The sequence below is a fragment of the Bufo bufo genome, chromosome 4, assembly GCF_905171765.1.
Source record: "Bufo bufo chromosome 4, aBufBuf1.1, whole genome shotgun sequence".
Taxonomy (NCBI): domain Eukaryota; kingdom Metazoa; phylum Chordata; class Amphibia; order Anura; family Bufonidae; genus Bufo; species Bufo bufo.
The window spans coordinates 235,557,348-235,575,282 of record NC_053392.1 but is presented as its reverse complement, the minus strand read 5'-3'; the positions used below and the strand labels follow the sequence as shown (position 1 = coordinate 235,575,282).

At 41.0% G+C, this 17,935-nt stretch overlaps 1 protein-coding gene across 8 annotated transcripts in view; it reads left to right on the top strand.

The window, feature by feature from the left end:
- Positions 1 to 17,935, top strand: part of TP63 (tumor protein p63) — a 211,290-nt gene that overhangs the window by 190,802 nt on the left and 2,553 nt on the right. For 2 of the 8 annotated variants that reach the window (XM_040428380.1, XM_040428372.1), the window contains 9 exons: positions 27 to 136; positions 270 to 406; positions 918 to 1,000; positions 2,246 to 2,370; positions 2,750 to 2,923; positions 10,664 to 10,777; positions 14,914 to 15,068; positions 15,759 to 15,903; positions 17,124 to 17,217. In XM_040428380.1, the coding sequence (XP_040284314.1) occupies positions 27 to 136; positions 270 to 406; positions 918 to 1,000; positions 2,246 to 2,370; positions 2,750 to 2,923; positions 10,664 to 10,777; positions 14,914 to 15,068; positions 15,759 to 15,903; positions 17,124 to 17,217 (1,137 nt within the window). Of the gene's footprint in view, positions 1 to 26; positions 137 to 269; positions 407 to 917; positions 1,001 to 2,245; positions 2,371 to 2,749; positions 2,924 to 10,663; positions 10,778 to 14,913; positions 15,069 to 15,758; positions 15,904 to 16,454; positions 16,531 to 17,123; positions 17,218 to 17,935 lie in introns of all 8 variants that reach the window. The other 6 variants (XM_040428377.1, XM_040428373.1, XM_040428375.1 and 3 more) reach the window with 6 other exon arrangements.

Below are 17,935 nucleotides of genomic sequence, written 5' to 3'. Positions count from 1 at the left end.
GATTTCATTTTTATGATATATTTTAGGTTGGCACAGAATTCACAACGATATTATATAATTTCATGTGCAACAGCAGCTGTGTTGGGGGAATGAATCGTCGGCCAATTCTGATTATTGTAACCCTGGAAACTAGAGAGTGAGTATCTGAACATCTGTCACCAAGCTTTCATGTTTTAGTTGTTGTGATATACGTCATGATGACATATCACTTCATCACATAAAGCGTCCTCCTTACAAGGTTTAATATTTTTGTCTTTGACTTTGCTCAGTGGTCAAGTACTTGGACGCAGGTGTTTCGAGGCTCGGATTTGTGCCTGTCCAGGCAGAGACAGAAAAGCAGATGAGGACAGTATCCGGAAACAGCAAGGTTCAGACAGCACTAAAAATGGAGAAGGTATGAAGCAATGTAAGTTCATTCATTGCAGCTGGTGGTTGTGAGCCTGTTTAAGACAGCTGTAATACAACCTCAATTTTAATGTCCGAATCATGCCCACAATTCCTAGACGTCCTAAGGTTCTTTTCAGCTGAATTTAATTCACACTAAGGTCTTAAGTTCTGTAATACAACCTCAATTTATTGTCCGATTTATGCCCACAATTCCTAGACCTCCTGAGGTTCTTCTAAACTGAACTTAGTGTTGTTCTGCTTCAAGGTCTTATGTTGTTCCTGGGAGGTCTAGGGTTGCACCTGTTAGACTTCAGCTTCAGTATGGCTGTCTGATGTCAGGGTAACTAGTACAGCCCAGGGTTCCATTTCAACAGGGGCACACTGGTTGTTCAAGAAGACTAGTTAGTGAAAGTCTTCAATGCCCATAATGTAGTCTACCAGTTAGTGTCATATACTGTAGATTCAGAAGACACAACTTGATGCATAAATGCCTTCAATGTTTATCTCTGTTGATGATTTTTTTCCAACAGCTTTCCGACAGACCACACATGGTATTCAGATGACGTCTGTGAAAAAACGGCGGTTACCAGATGATGAGGTGTTATACCTACCTGTGAGTCACACACATTATTCCAGTCTGCCTTTAGTAGTATGCTTACCTTTTTTGTAGATCTGTATTTATATGTATATTAAAATAGCAGTAACTGAAGTCCCATACTAAGTAAAGCAAGAAGGAACCCATCAATAGACGGCACGTAGTGGGTGGGGTGCAGTTAAAACCGCATCAAAACCAAATTGGAAAAAACTGCATGTGTTTTTGCGGGCGAAACTCACATATTAACCATGTTTTACCTGTAAAAACCATGGCACAAATGCATTTTTTACCGTACATCTACCTTAGATCTTGCATCCAAATTATACGGCGTAATTGAATGGACATCTGTCAGCAGATATATACCTATGACACTGGCTGACCTGTTACATGGGTACCTGGCAGCTGAAGGCATCTGTGTTGGTCCCATGTTCATATGTGCCTGCATTTCTGCGATGTTTTAATATAGGAGCAATGGTGGTGTTACAATTACACCTAGAGGCTCTGCTATCTCTGCAACTGTTGCATCCGCTCCACTTTGCATGACAGGGCCAGGCATGATGACGTTTTCAAAATGCAGAGAGAGCAGAGCCTCGAGGAGTAACAGCAATGTCCCCGTTGCTCCTAGAGGCTCATCTGCCTATATTCAAACATAATTTCTCTCATTAAAATGGGACCAACACAGATTTCTTCAGCTGCCAAGTTCTTATACAACAGGTCACCCAGTTTCATAGGTACAAATCTGCTGACAGATGTCCTCTGGATAGGTCATCATCATCATCACATTGGCAGAGGTCCTAGTCCTGGTACCCCCACCAATCAGCTGTTCCAGGGAGCTGCCATGGCGTACATAAGACAGCGGCTGGGCTTGGTATTGCAGCTCATCCCCATTCACTTCAATAGGGCTGAGCTGCATCTAGGCCATGTGACCAATGTACGGTGATTTCACATGGTTTATGGAGCGCTGGCCTCTTCTGATAGCTGATCGATGGTTGTCCTGGCAGTCCAGAGGATAGGTCATCAGTATTATTTCCAGGATGACCCCTTTAAGTATTGTTTAATTAGAAGGTCAGCTTCCCAATCTATGAGCCTGAATGAAGAGTAATAAATGTCTTCTATAGCGGAGATGTCTGGCCAGACATGGTTTCCTCTGACAAAACCAACTGTTTGCCGGAAGCTGGACCAGTGAATGAGAATTACATTTTGCATATAGAGTAAGTTATTAGCATAATAATTTTAGTTTTCATTGTAACCTTGTAATTGTAGGTAAAAGGCCGGGAGATATATGAAACGTTATTAAAGATTAAAGAGTCTCTGGAGCTCATGCAGTACATTCCACAACATACCATTGAGACCTACAGACAGCAGCAGCAGCATTTACTGCAGAAACAGTAAGTATATTCAGAAGATAAAAGGAAAATAAAAGAAAAAATTGTGTTTGTGTGCATTGTTTGGTGTGGGAACGATTTTTGCATGTTTTATTATTACTATAGATCACTACTTTGCATTTTTTTTTTATTATTTCCCCTGTACTAATTAGTAACGTAATTTCTAGCTGCAGTTATAATGCTTTATCCAGACGTGCTCACATAAATGCAAATGGCAGATTGTTTCCTTTTGTCTTAGTTTTACAAGTATCTAGGGAGGATTGTCCATCTCAGGGTATAGTCGTATAATGCCATATAATAAAATATCTGCGCTTCCTGGGATAGCATTACTTTTCATCAACTTGGCTTTAAAACTCTTAATACGTGACATTAAATTGCTTAGGGACAGAAGCCTACAAAGCAACATGCCTGGCTCCCGAAATACAGGGAGGAGTGACATCTTCTCCAGACATCAATGGCAAAAAAGAATGCAGAGCAGCCCCAACTACATGGAACACAATCTAAAGTATTCTCCAATAGAACAAGATGTCAGAGACGAAAATTACCTAAATGAACGGTACAGCTTCAATACCATCTATTAACCTGTGTTAGAGTTTAATTCACCATGATATGCAAATATAGGTGATCCATGGAAGTTCTGGCTCGGTCTGCGGTGTACTACAGGATGCAGGAATAGGACAGCCTATCATTGTATTATGTATATTCTGTGTATGTAGTAATTATAAAGTATCAAGATGTAGGTATTACAGCAGAAGTGAAATATTCTTGACATTTGATGCTCTACCGACTGATTGGTCAGTAGGAAAACTGATTATAGACAGATAAGACGTGGTACATTGGAAAAGTAGCAGAGAGGAGGAGGAAAAGTGCAAATGCCAAGGTTACTAAAGGGATTGGCCAGTGTATATTTCTACCTGCACACGTGCTGGGAAGGAAAAATGCATGCAGCTAGTAATAAGCATTATTAAACTTTTGGCACTGTTGTCCAGTAGTTTAATAAGACTAGTTCATATTTACATGCAGGTCCGCTCACCTGCTTCGGGGAGCTTTGCCCTAAATATAGCCTTTGATAGAGGCATCTAAACATCAGCAGCCTCCATTCACTTACACTGGGAGCTAACTGCGCATGCGCTAGTTCCATTGTCTGTCCCCAGAGTAAGGTTATGGAGGCTGCTGATGGACAGAACCCTCCATCACCGGCCATGTTCGCCCGGAAGCAGGTGAGGGGACCTGCATAGTTTCGTTGTATTACACTATCGGACATCAGTGCCGATAGTTTAATAATGCTTACTACTAGCAGGATGCATACAGGCTAGGAGTGGCCCACAGGGGAGTCCCCGGTGGGACCCTGAGCAAGGTGGGCCCCTAGTCTCCCTGCACAAGTGGCACATAACACAGTAGACTTACTGCACTACGTACATATATTCAATGTACAGCCCCTCAACCAGCCTATAGTCATATAAAAAACTTGATAGATTATTAAAGAAACTCCCCAGTTTATTATAGACCCGATCAGAGCTGATATGACTTCTAGGTATAGAGGAAAGCTACCAGTGTCCTCTTTTCCCCAGGACCTACCTTCTCAAAGTTGCTGCAGGGACCCCCATATTCACTCATCTGGTAGCATCTTGCTTGTGTGTGAGCAGGTAATGTTTGAATGTATCCTTACGGTGGGCCCCCAAAATACATTTTACTGGTGGGCCCTAGGCACCCCAGTCCGACACTGGATGCTTGTGTTGTCCCCAGCACATGTGCAGCCAGTCATATAAACTGGCCAGTCCCTTTAAGTGTTTCTGGCAATGTAGTTGCAGTTAAATAAGATCACTGGAGAGGCTGCTACATGTCCTGTGCCAGAAAGGCTTGAGTAGCTCTCTAAATTGGTAGTAAACTGTCCAAAAGTGCGGCCCCTTTGAGTTAAGTTTGGACAGAGTTTTAGGAGGAGCAACTGTGTGAAGATGATAAAGGTGAAAAAGGTTTTTATAATGATGCTTTCGGTTGTAATATATAGTGATATACACTGCTCAAAAAAATAAAGGGAACACTTAAACAACACAATGTAACTCCAAGTCAATCACACTTCTGTGAAATCAAACTGTCCACTTAGGAAGCAACACTGAGTGACAATCAATTTCACATGCTGTTGTGCAAATGGGATAGACAATAGGTGGAAAATATAGGCAATTAGCAAGACACCCCCAATAAAGGAGTGGTTCTGCAGGTGGTGACCACAGACCACTTCTCAGTTCCTATTCTTCTTGGCTGATGTTTTGGTCACTTTTGAATGCTGGTGGTGCTTTCACTCTAGTGGTAGCATGAGACGGAGTCTACAACCCACACAAGTGTGTGGCAAGAAGGTTTGCTGTGTCTGTCAGCGTAGTGTCCAGAGCATGAAGGCGCTACCAGGAGACAGGCCAGTACATCAGGAGACGTGGAGGAGGCCGTAGGAGGGCAACAACCCAGCAGCAGGACCGCTACCTCCGCCTTTGTGCAAGGAGTACCAGGAGGAGCACTGCCAGAGCCCTGCAAAATGACCTCCAGCAGGCCACAAATGTGCATGTGTCTGCTCAAACAGTCAGAAACAGACTCCATGAAGGTGATATGAGGGCCCGACGTCCACAGGTGGGGGGTTGTGCTTACAGCCCAACACCGTGCAGGACGTTTGGCATTTGCCAGAGAACACCAAGATTGGCAAATTCGCCACTGGCGCCCTGTGCTCTTCACAGATGAAAGCAGGTTCACACTGAGCACATGTGACAGACGTGACAGAGTCTGGAGACGCCGTGGAGAACGTTCTGCTGCCTGCAACATCCTCCAGCATGACCGATTTGGCATTGGGTCAGTAATGGTGTGGGGTGGCATTTCTTTGGAGGGCCGCACAGCCCTCCATGTGCTCGCCAGAGGTAGCCTGACTGCCATTAGGTACCGAGATGAGATCCTCAGACCCCTTGTGAGACCATATGCTGGTGCGGTTGGCCCTGGGTTCCTCCTAATGCAAGACAATGCTAGACCTCATGTGGCTGGAGTGTGTCAGCAGTTCCTGCAAGACGAAGGCATTGATGCTATGGACTGGCCCGCCCGTTCCCCAGACCTGAATCCAATTGAGCACATCTGGGACATCATGTCTCGCTCTATCCACCAACGTCACATTGCACCACAGACTGTCCAGGAGTTGGCAGATGCTTTAGTCCAGGTCTGGGAGGAGATCCCTCAGGAGACCATCCGCCACCTCATCAGGAGCATGCACAGGCGTTGTAGGGAGGTCATACAGGCACGTGGAGGCCACACACACTACTGAGCCTCATTTTGACTTGTTTTAAGGACATTACATCAAAGTTGGATCAGCCTGTACTGTGTTTTTCCACTTTAATTTTGAGTGTGACTCCAAATCCAGACCTCCATGGGTTGAAAAATTTGATTTCCATTTTTTTTATTTTTGTGTGATTTTGTTGTCAGCACATTCAACTATGTAAAGAACAAAGTATTTCAGAAGAATATTTAATTAATTCAGATCTAGGATGTGTTATTTTTGTGTTCCCTTTATTTTTTTGAGCAGTGTATTTTTATAATTATCACTCAGTTTTACCACACTGTAGACCTAAAGATTTCAACCTCCACAAGCACTTTTTCATTAGGTACGTTGGTGAGGAAAGGGGCATACGGATGGCAGCAGACACTGTATGTGCGACAGTGTATGGACATCCCTCCTGATTATTCAGTTCTGTTCTTTAAGCCTCACCCATTGTAGACAAGTTCATGTAACCTCCATAGACAAACACTGGTAGTAGTATGTATTTCCTGCTATAGAAATTATCAGATATATTGGGGGAGATCTATAAATATATGTGCGTCTACAATCTTACTGTATTTGTTAGAGAATTTAGGGTGCAATTTTGTTGTGCAAGATATATGAAGATTGGGACATGCTAGACGCGCCGGTCAACTTATCCACTAAGTTTTTGTCTAGTCCTACTTTTGCCTCCTTTTGTCACAGTCTTATACAGCTGTAGCTTGTGGTCCAAAACTATACCAGGCCCAATGTGGTCTAAAAAGTGGCTTTAAATGTGGCCTATTGTGTCACAAATAGCCATCCTGTAGTGCACGGTGTCTTACAGCCGAAAAAAATACACAAATACACAAAATACATTTATAAATCAACATAAATACCGGTCATGAATTTTACACTAAGGCCTCGTGCTCATAACCGTATTTTTGTTGCACATTTTTTTGCAGATCAGATTCATTTTAATGGGGATTGCCACAGTCATGCCACAGTCCCGCAAAAAAGATAGACCATGTCCTGTACCGTTTTACAGAAAAGGATAGGGCATTTCTATAGAAGGGAAGAAATGGCCGCATGCACACGGCCAGTATCTGCGTTTTGCCGACTGCAAAACACACATGGTCGTGTGCATGAGGCCTAAACAAAAATATCACAGGCCAAATATTCTGGTACAAAAAAAATCCTGTCCTAAAATATCGCCCCCCCCTGTGTCTTTATTCATTATCGCGCATGCACTTTTCTTGGGCAGTAGTAAAATAAACAGCATTGTAGTGTCTACCACTAACCATTGAATTTGCGCGAAGCATTGAATGTGCAGATTTAGGTCCTACCTTCCTTAAGATTAAAGCAGACTTGTTATTTCATTGGAGGAGGTGCATCAAGTGTACTCATCATTGTAAGACATATGGTCTGGAGAAATGTTGACAGTCCTTTCAAGATTGTCACTGTAGTGGATTTTCCTTTCTCTGCTCTTCTTTCAAGTCTCCCATTTTGCATGCCACATTTCTTTTAATGTGTGTTTTTTGTTTTTCCTCGCTAACCCTCTCGCACCTCTGTGATCACAGTGTGACTGCTAAAATTACAGCTCCCCCACCGCTCATTGTGCCGTAAAGGTGTTGACGCTTTGTTCCTTTATCTCAGGTTTTGCAGGTTGCTGTGGTTTTTTATGCACACCTGTTTTCTATATGCCGTATACATTGCTTCTCAGCAGTACGGCTGAGATATATAGGTGTCCTGATAGAAACAAATGCCTTATGCAAAGTACTGACCGTTTCTAAAAGCGAGAGTAAGTACGTAAAGAAGAACTCTGGCTTGTGTCTATGAACCTCCCATAGTAGAGGTCAGAACATAGCAGCGGTGGATGTAATACAACACATCTCTGTCAACAGGAAGATGACTAAACCAATTAGAAAACACAGATAGCACAAGAATAATGAAATTACAGTGTCCAAATCTTCCCTTGTCAGAAAGGCGATTTTGTGCTTGACTGACTTATAATTTAAACTTGAGTCATTAAGGTGGTTTTGTTACTGGAGCCATATCAAGATGGAATAGTAGGAGGAAGCATTATGTTTCATTCCACCTTAAGCATGCAGCTTGTCCCGCACTCATGCTATTGGCTTGAATTTCAGGAAATTACAGAGCTGGCACGTGTTGTAATCCCAACATTGTAAGCCTTTGTTTTTCAATCTTTGTGGTACACTTGCTCTCTCACGTCCATTTTCCCAGAAAGGCAATATTGTATGAATATTTGTTCGCTGTGTGCCAATTCTAACAGAAAGAAGGACAGACTAAGACATTTCTAACACCTGGCCAGCAGGTACACACTATTAAGAGGAGCCTATTCCACTTTGCTGTCCTTAATTCACTTCTTCGTCGAAGGGGTTTTTCATAGGCTCTGCACGATGGATATCACCAGTGGTAGCACAATTTTCTTCCAAATGTCTCCCACCCTTGAGCGTGTCACACTTTGGTCATACTGGTGTCACTGCACTTTCCAACTCCTTCATCTTTTCTTCTTTTCTTCTCTGGTTTCTTCTTTACAGTCTCCTATCTGCCTGTTTCCGGAATGAACTCATGGAACCTCTGGGAGAACCTCTCAAAGACAAAGATCCCTTCCCAAAACACTCAGCATTCCCCCAACTTGCAATGTTTCCATGAAATCTAGACGATTCCTCCCGCTGCCTTGCTGTAGGACAATACTGCTGTTAGACAGGAAAATGAATACCTGCCAGTTCATTCAGCCTGTCTTTACCTGATGGAATACATATGATGACTGCTATCTAATGAAAATGACACCATTCTACAGCTTAACCTTAATGAACGTACTTTGTAACTAAGGCTAGGTCTACACGGTGACTTGATTCTTGGCAACTTGCGGGTGGCAGGCTGACCATATTCATTTTCATTATTTTGGAATGTAGCATCCCAATACTTTGATCTTTAGCCACTGTGTAGCACTAGCCTAACAGTTTGATCACTTTCTCCAGATGGTTTGGGAATATTTTGTTAGCATACATGAATTCACTTTGGTCTACTATGAATGTCAATGGCACTCACAACCGTGCACACCCTCTCTTTAATGAGTATACTGTCTGGTCACAGAGCTACAGTAGACCAAAAGGAAATAAATGTTATGTTTTAAATGACCAGAAACAGGAATCCATTAGCCCTAGGCTATTTGAACCTTAACAGTAGACATAAATTTCATATAACAGAGTGAGGGCTTTACGATGTGAAATCATCAATCATATCCATATCTATGACTGTTCAGGTGAGGTTTCCCTGAAGGTTTGCCCATCAGTAAGCTATGTTTCGTTTGCTTTGTACATAAAGCACTCGAGAGTATTTACAGGCTGTCTTTCCTCTGTTTTTACTGTTGTGGTACAGGAACTGCAGATGTTACACAGGTCTAAAGGGAATGTTATGAAGTCCTATTCACACTGTGTGGTTAAAACCACAATTTTTAAGGCAGGCCCCAGTATTTGTGCAGCATTGTTTGTTTTATTGACTTTATGTTACAAATAGGATACATTTTTTTTCCTAGAACTATTTATTTTATTAGAGTACGTCCACATGGATCGGGTACACTGCAGATCTCCTGCCATGGTTTTGCATGCGGCAAGTCTGCAGTGTTTTACAGTAGCAGCAAAGTGGATGAGATTGCCCCACTGTCAATTTTCACTGCGGATAGCCACCATGGATTTCATCCTTTGCAATGCATAGGGTGAAATCTGCAAATAAATCCAGGGTGGAATATCCACTGCAGAACTGCAGCAAAATGCCACTGTAGAAAGGACCCCTGTGTGGCCGTACCCTAAAGTTTCAAAAACTGTGGGGCACATTTATTAAGACCACCGGTCTTAATAACCCCTTGCGCTGGCAGCGGATCTGCCTGAGTTATGATGAGGCGCCGGCCTCTCCATAACTTCAGTGGATCCTCCGCCACGTCTAAATGTAAGACGGCTTCCTTGCTGTCTTATATTTAGACCATTTTCTACACCTAAAACAGGCGTAGAAAATGGTAAATGCCGGCTGTCCTCTTCCCCGCCCACGCCACCACCCACTTTTTTTTTTAGACCTGAGTGGAGAGAAGTTGCCACAATCTGTGACAGAAATATGCCTAATGTAGGTGTTTTTTTCTGTTTGATAAATGACCCCCGTATGTTTTAGGCTAGATTCCCATCTACAACATATTTTCCACCTTCTGTGCCAGTCTAGGAACAGAAAGAAAAAAAAAACAGAAGTGCTTGATCTTTCATCTTATGAACACCAACGGCGCCTGATGGACCACACTGACTATTCTGTTATGGTGTCCCTCAATCTGCTAGACAAAATTGCACAGCATGCCACAGCATATTGTTCTGCATTTATGTTGGAATCTGCAACGGAAGCCCATAACAGAACCTCTGCTATAGATATGAACCTCACCTTAGCTGTGGTTTGCGAGTATGGCCTTATTTGTGGTCTAGGCGCTGGAGACCCCAGAGATTAGCCATTATGAACAGGGAAAGCTGCACATACTGTATGTGCACATGTCACAGCTAGATACATTAGGAGACCCGCTTTTAGGTGCAGCTCTCTGCCTGGGCAAGTACAGGGGGAAACGAATTTAAGTAAACCACTTGGACAGGAATTGTCCATAGTGGACAACCCATTTAAAGCTACCTCCCAGTAGAATCAGGCTGCTTAAGGTTTAATAAGTTGTAAAAAGCAAATAAAATGTACTTGATATAAACTTGATAGATTTAACTTATGTGCATGGATTGCACATATTGTACTGATGATCAATGATTAGCTGCATTCAATAGATAGTTTTCAAGCTGTTTGAGTAATGTAAAGGTTTTTATGATTGAGGATAAGTGATACAGTAAGGGCCCATTTACATGAGCTGATACACAGGGCAATGATTGGGAACAAATCTTTGCCTACTTATGTAGCTGCATTTATATGCATCAGTCATCCAATCTATGTGGGGAAGAATGATCTCTAATACGATTGTTTGTCCCCATACAGATTAATTGTTTGTCAACAGAACATCCCTGTTTACACACAGTGGTTTCCAGCGACAAACAGTGATTTTATGCAAGACATAAATGATGGATCACTCGATAAACAAGCTTTACAAGGGTACGTTATCAGGACCAAGCATTTATTTAAATGTCTTTTCCCAGTAATTTTTCTGATAATCTATTCATATCAATGGGCCCTAAGTGTCCTTATTATATTGACAAATTTAAATAATGAAGCATATTTCCCATGGAGTTCATTATGCATATCATCTGCTGGAGATTCAGACTTAAGCTGACCATACGCATTAGATGTACAGTATATCAGTCGAGCCCAGTCATTACAGTGGGACTGACCATCGTAGGTGGGGGGCTCCTAACTCTTCCCTGATGGCAGATGTCTGAGGACATAAGGATTGGGCGGTTGAATGCAGGCACTTTAATTTTTGGCAAGATAAGGTGCCACCAGAGTTGTTTGGCAGCTTACTCCCCTCTGGGAACACATACACATTTGGCCAAGCACACGTGTTTAGAGGGTTGGAAAAGATAGATGTTGGGTGAACGAGCTGTCATATGACAGGTATCTCACTTATGGCAGATTTACAGATCTTTCTATGGGCACTATGGAAATGGCTAACATTGTATGTCAGTCTTATGAGGAGTCAGTAATTTGCTATAATGCCTGAATACTGTAACAGGTTATTTATGGAACTGAGCTAAGATGCTATTCATTAGTATAGATACCTAATAAAAATGTTGAGATCTGAATCCCAGGACCTGGACATCTGTAACAGGAGCAGAAGTCATGGTGGACATACTCCGTTAATAAGTTGTTCCACCAAGGCTTGTCCTAGAGATGTTGTATGAGCACATTTCTATAAACGAGTGTGAGTTGTTGGGATGGCTTTATTTTTATTTTTTGTAGTTTATTATTAAGGGACTCAAGCACAGATCTGCCACGGCAGGTTACGTGCCTTCTATCCTGTCCTGTTCAGTGGTAGATGTTTCTGGATTGATATTTGTATTCCTTGTGTCTATTTGAGCAGGCCTCATATGTATACATTTATTTTTTTATCATATTGTACTCATTTTAAAAGATGTCAAACACTGGGGAAATAGTTTTTTCCGGGTTGCTGATGTTTGTGAATGCTGGGCATGTGAGATTATGTGCAAATGCTGCTGGACAGATACAAGTGTTTCATATTGCTTATGATTGAAGAACACACGGCTTGGGCTGTAGTGTACATGTAGTTTTAGGGTTAAAATAGTCATGCATTTGAGACATTGAGTGAACTGCACAAATGAATTGTATCAGTGTGAAATAAGAGTAGTACTATCTGGAAGGAATATGCAATAGATTACACGAACGTCTAGAAACATATGCAAATTTTAATGACCGTATAATGTATCTAGGCTCAATCCATCATCCTGCTAAAATACTATGAAGTTATATAAGAATACTTGGAATAAAGTCATACAATTAGCAATACAGTGAAATCTGGCTTTTTTTCTTTCTACTTTTTTTTTTTTTAAACAATGTATTTAATATGATGGGTAATATGCAGATATTAGAAGATAGGAATAGTAATGCTGACAGAATGAACCTATGTGGTCATCAGACATAGTCACTTAGTATTGTTTACTGCATTGTTTCTTACTTGCATATTGTTACCACCTTTGAAATAAGTATAGATATCTACAATGCTGTTATCACCACTGTACTGTTAATACCTAGGTTAATACTGGATTGTATGCATTGACCATGCTGTGCTTTCTTATCAATTGTCATTCAATCTAAAAAAATAAAAATGTGATCTTGCATAAAAATTGGCAAATCTTTTTTTGTTTGGACAAATTCCTCTGGGTTTCCCCTTGGCACCCTCTTGAATTGCTGTTTCGAGTGGCTGCATGTTCTAGATTGCCAATAAATATTTATACTAGTTTATCTTGGACATCGGATGTCTTTTCTTCCAGTTCCTGTTCTCTTTCTTGTACTTAATCCAAATTTGTCTTAAGGTCATTAAGACAAATGCCTCAGTGTAGCTGCAAAGCACTCAACCCCCATCACTAGAGCTGTTCAGTTACCGGGCAAAACAAGGATACTATACTATGACTCCATGCCCATAGCCCATGAGTTAGGCTGAGGTCAAATCACGTTTTTGTCCTCCGTTTAACGGATACAAAAAAGTGTGTGTGTATATATATATATTAGACAGATGGCGTACAGAGGCATCTGTCGCCTTAAGGTTCCTTTGTAAAAAAAATAAATGTATAGGCTAGCATATACGTTTTCTTTTTTTGCTGCGGTGTGCAGGATGGAAAAGCATATGTTAAACATAGGGCAAAGACGTGGTGTGAATCCACCTAGCTTATGGCCTCAGTTTCATCCTGACACGTAGGGTATCTTAGTTAGCACTGCTGAATTCCGTTTTTACACATTGTCATTTTCCCCCTTCCATTTGTGCGTGATGTAAAAGATAGTGCAGATAATTCTCTAACAGGAAGCTTTATTGCTGAATTATCTGCTTTGTTCCGGTCTGCCGTTAGATCACGTGACACCCCCTCCCCCCATTCTGAGTAGCCAGCTTCTGCTGTGGGTCCAGAAGTCAACCTCGATATGCATTTCTAAAACAGAACATTTCCAGAATGCTATTTAAGTGTTGCTTAATAATATGCAAAAAAATATAGATCCCATCTGACTCAAGCAAAACCCAGGTTGAGTATATGTTTCCTATCAACTTGTTATTTGAATGTAATGATGTCATTTCGTCCTTGCAAATTTATTCTGACGCAGACTAGCATAAGTTAGTTGTATTTTAAGTCCTAGCAAAGTGTCTATAGTCAGCTATAGTAGGGAAGGGAAGTAGGTTGATTATCCCTTTTTTACTTTGTAAGATCATTAGATGGACATGCTAACTAGCTAGCCTAGAACTAAGGGTTTGTCCAGTCTAGGAGCCCACAATCCTAGTTGTTTTAACTTGTGGCCAATGAAAAAATATATATATGTCGGCACTCTCTCTGTTCCCACAACTCTGCCATGTTCCGGACCAGAAGTGGCTCAGTCCAGTGACCAAGCCACTTCCAATACGGAACAAGGCAGTGGCACCGCAACTTCAAACAGGTGAGTTTTTTTTAAGTTTTTTTTATTGGGCACAGCTTATGACCTTTGGGGTTGTCACCCTGTAGACCGAACAACCCCTTAACTCACATGAACGTGCTCCAGACATTGAGACACTTCCAGTCATCTTGCTCAATAATAAAAGTTGAATCATATGATTTATGATTAAATCATAGTTTAAATACACCGTTCTGTAATCAGCCTTTTTATCATTGTCAGCAATAGCCTGCAATGCACAGTATATCTTTCCTCATTATCAAAACAGCAATGAACGAAGTCTGGAATCTGAGTTGTGTAACTGAATCTTTAGGTCCTGCAGCCAGTGCCTCAGGGTGTATGCTCACCACCTCCTCCGCTTGGCTTGATGCCGTATACCTGGAGGGTGAGAGTGATCCTATCTTTTCACATACCTGCCCGGAAGATGTGTTCAACGATACTAGAATGATGGAGTCAGGAAAAATAAAATCACTTCTTCCTCATAGGAACATAAAAATAGGTATTGTGGATTTTTCCAGGCTTCCACAAAAATCAGGCAGCATACATCTATGTTACAAATGTGAGTGGCCTTGTGTGTGAACAACATTTCATCTGAGATGATGGAAAGTTCCAACTGTGTTTTTTCCCAAATCTGTTAAATGTGTCATGGACTATTAGAGAGTTAAAGAAACCACGTCATTCCATTTTTGATCTGGGTGGCTTTTCAGGCCAGGACAACACATTGACTTTGGTTGCACACCATGAATATTTAAATTTTGCATTGTGACATTGCACCTGATGATTGCCTGTGAAAAAAACTGACCATGACACGACTGTCACCAAAAATCCAAACCTCTTGGATTTATGGTCTCAAGTTGCACACAACATGATATACCGCATTGTAAGTCACCTGCAACTGTGCATTGCTCGAGAACGTTCTACAATTTGTTTGCACTTTATAATAGTCATGCAGCAGCAAGTCGCAGAAATTTCTGGGTCACGAGACTTGATGTTATGTGAACAAAGTTGACGTGTAGTCCTGGCCTAATTTAGTCTGTGCACAGTATATTCTGTTTTAGTGATCTACTTCATCTCCATTAATTCTGTAGAACTGCGATTTAATGGTCAATTTATAATCTATGGATTTTTTTGTACCTCTGCAGATCATTACAAGGACAACCTTCTTTTGGCTCTGCCTCTCCCCCCCTCAGCAAGATGAATAATATGAACAAGCTGCCTTCAGTTAGCCAGCTGATGAATCCACAGCAGAGAAATTCCCTCACACCAAATGCCATGACAGATGGTATGGGATCTAACCGTAAGTAGATAATCAGTACTAGTCTTACCGTCCCAGGCCAAAAAGTTTTAAACTACATTACTTTATCATTCTATTCTCCATTGCTTTGCTATTTCACATTGGCTTTTTTATTCTTCTAACAAAATATTACATGTGGGAAAACAACCATTGGGTCAAACACAGGACAGATGCTGATATTACAGAGATCAGGTCTATGTAATATCATCCTAGCTCCATTCCCCTGCAGCATAGTTTAGATTATTTTATCAAATGTACATTGTCACAATTTTTCATATGTTGCTAAACATACAGACATGATGCATCTAAAAATGTTTCATGAGCAGTTTTACATTTTTACAGTAAGCAGTTCTACTGTACTAGAATGTCTAGGTTTTTTCTTTCTTACATAGCTAAATATCCAAAGTTTTGTGCAGTTTATTAACTAGTCTAGTGGCTTCTATCCCTCATTTCTCTGGGAAACAGTCAATGTGTTGGTAGCATGGGCCTTTATTATCTGTTTTCACAAAAAGAAAAAGCACGGTCCTGTTTGTATCAGACAATGATGGAAACCATTCCTCTAAGAGTGCATTCACACAACCATGGAAAACAAAATACATACAGTTGTCTGAATGCCCCCTAAAAGAGATTAATTGCACCAGTAAGATATATGGTCTTTGATTTACATTATATCCTGTTTCTTCTTGTTTTCAGTTCCCATGATAAGTGCACATATGCCAATGGCTGGTGATCTTAACGGACTAAGCCCACCACAAACACTGCCTCCTTCCCTATCCATGACAACCACATCACACTGCACCCCTCCTCCTCCATATCCAACAGACTGTAGCATCTCCAGGTAAGTGCACAAAAACCACCAATCATATTTTTAGAGCGTTGACTTCTGGTTTTGGGTGTACATATACATCCAAAAATTATTCCTCCACCACTATGCCATATGTTAGTCGAATAAAGGAGACCGCATGTACCCAGCTCTCTGGAGAAATCCATGAGATAAGCTTGATGTATTTCTAGGCACTAATCGTGTGTCAACCAAAATTGATCTACTGGATCAAATATGAGCAACATTTGGCAACCTTTCTTATCAGTTCCTCTTCTTGTCTTGAGTATGGAAAGTCTCAGCTTGAAGTATTTGGTGCCACTTAGCATTTGAACTTTCAAGCTCTTGCAACTTCATTTTTGTTGCATCCTGATGGAACTTTAATTGATTTCTATGCATCATGCTGTATATCGACTAGTTCTCTTTATGTTGTAATACAGTAGTTTGGCATGTCTGTAATTTACTTTGTTCTATAACTCGTAAGTGCCTTCTGCATCTTTTATGTATCAACATCTAAATCATATTAAATATATGGAAAGTAAGGGGTTGTATTTTGCACCCCCTTACAGTCACCTGGGCTTGGATTCAACCCCCGCCCCTAATCAATTTGTGCATGCGTATGGACAAGTAAAAGAAAGACGTGAGGTGAGATGACACCAATTTTACCTCTGCAACCCAGTCCTTTACTAGTCTTTGTGTTAAGAAATACCTCTGGCTAACATGGCTGAGTTTTGGGCACTTCACATCAAATTTGTGAAGTTGGGCTAAATCTTTTCAACTGTGAAATAGTGAGGTTCACCCAGAAGTACCCGACAACTCTGCCACTTTCAGCTACGCTGCTTGCTTGGTCAGGTGCTTCAACCTTTGCCATTATACTCCTGAGTTGACTCTTCTGGCTGTCAGTGGGTCCCTCTAGGTCTTGATGCTTTACCACTTTCAGAGCATGTTTGAGCGCTCCCCTGAGCAGAAATCTTCATCTCTCATTAATAGGAGTGGAGACTGCCATTTTATGGAAACACTTTTAGTTAATTAGCTTAATAGCTTTGATGTCCGTGTTCTTAAAAAAGATAGTTGTGAAAAGCCTCCAAGTGCTAAAAGATTCAGAAAGCACATAACAGACGTTATGTTGTCTGATATCTCATGTAGTATTTCTGAAAACCTAAATTTTGAAAATCAATGCCTTTTTGTTCTAAATCAGGACCTGCTTTTTATACAAAGTACTATTTCTTGTCTTGTAGTTTTTTAGCGAGATTGGGATGTTCATCCTGTCTGGACTATTTCACTACCCAGGGCTTGAGCAGCATCTATCAGATTGAGCACTACTCCATGGAGGTGAGTTTCCAACCCATTTCCAACTTCTCATATCTGCCATGAGAACTAAAACAAGCATTGTTCACTCCCCAAGTAATAGAAAGTTATTTTTATCTCATGTAGAATGGAAACGTCTCCTATTCTTGCTTTTCACACTCAGGACTGAGAATGTTTTTTAGTCGTTGCATTAGGAACCAACATAGATCAATTTGAATGGCTCCCTGTTCTAAGGTCACCTTTGGAGCAAGAAGTGGCAACAGCAATTGAGAGTGAATTCCCCATAAATTGAGCTCTTCCTGGTTGGTGCCTATTTGACCATTAGTTTTTATTTGGCATCGTGCCTTTGGATAAAAAACATAAAATCCACTGTGACCAACTAAATTTTTGTAGCTTTAACTACACCGAGGGTGTTAGTAATTCTTTCAGAACTGCTATGTCAAAATGAAACTAAATCTCTAATTGTGGATCTGTAAACAGCCAATGAATAAACCCATTGGAAGTTAAAAAAAAAAAAAAAGGCAAAGTTTAATGGTTGTTGAAGGAAAGTAGAGCAGGTTGTTATATAGTATATAGTATACAGACTGTGGGGCCGGTGAGGCAGTTGAGATGAAAGTGATCAGATGTTTTACAGGTCTTTCTCTGCATCACTGGTTTAGTAACATATTTGACTCCTATTTTGCTTATTTTAAACTAGTTTAAAGACAAATGAAAGATAAGAAACTATATATTTCTAAAACAT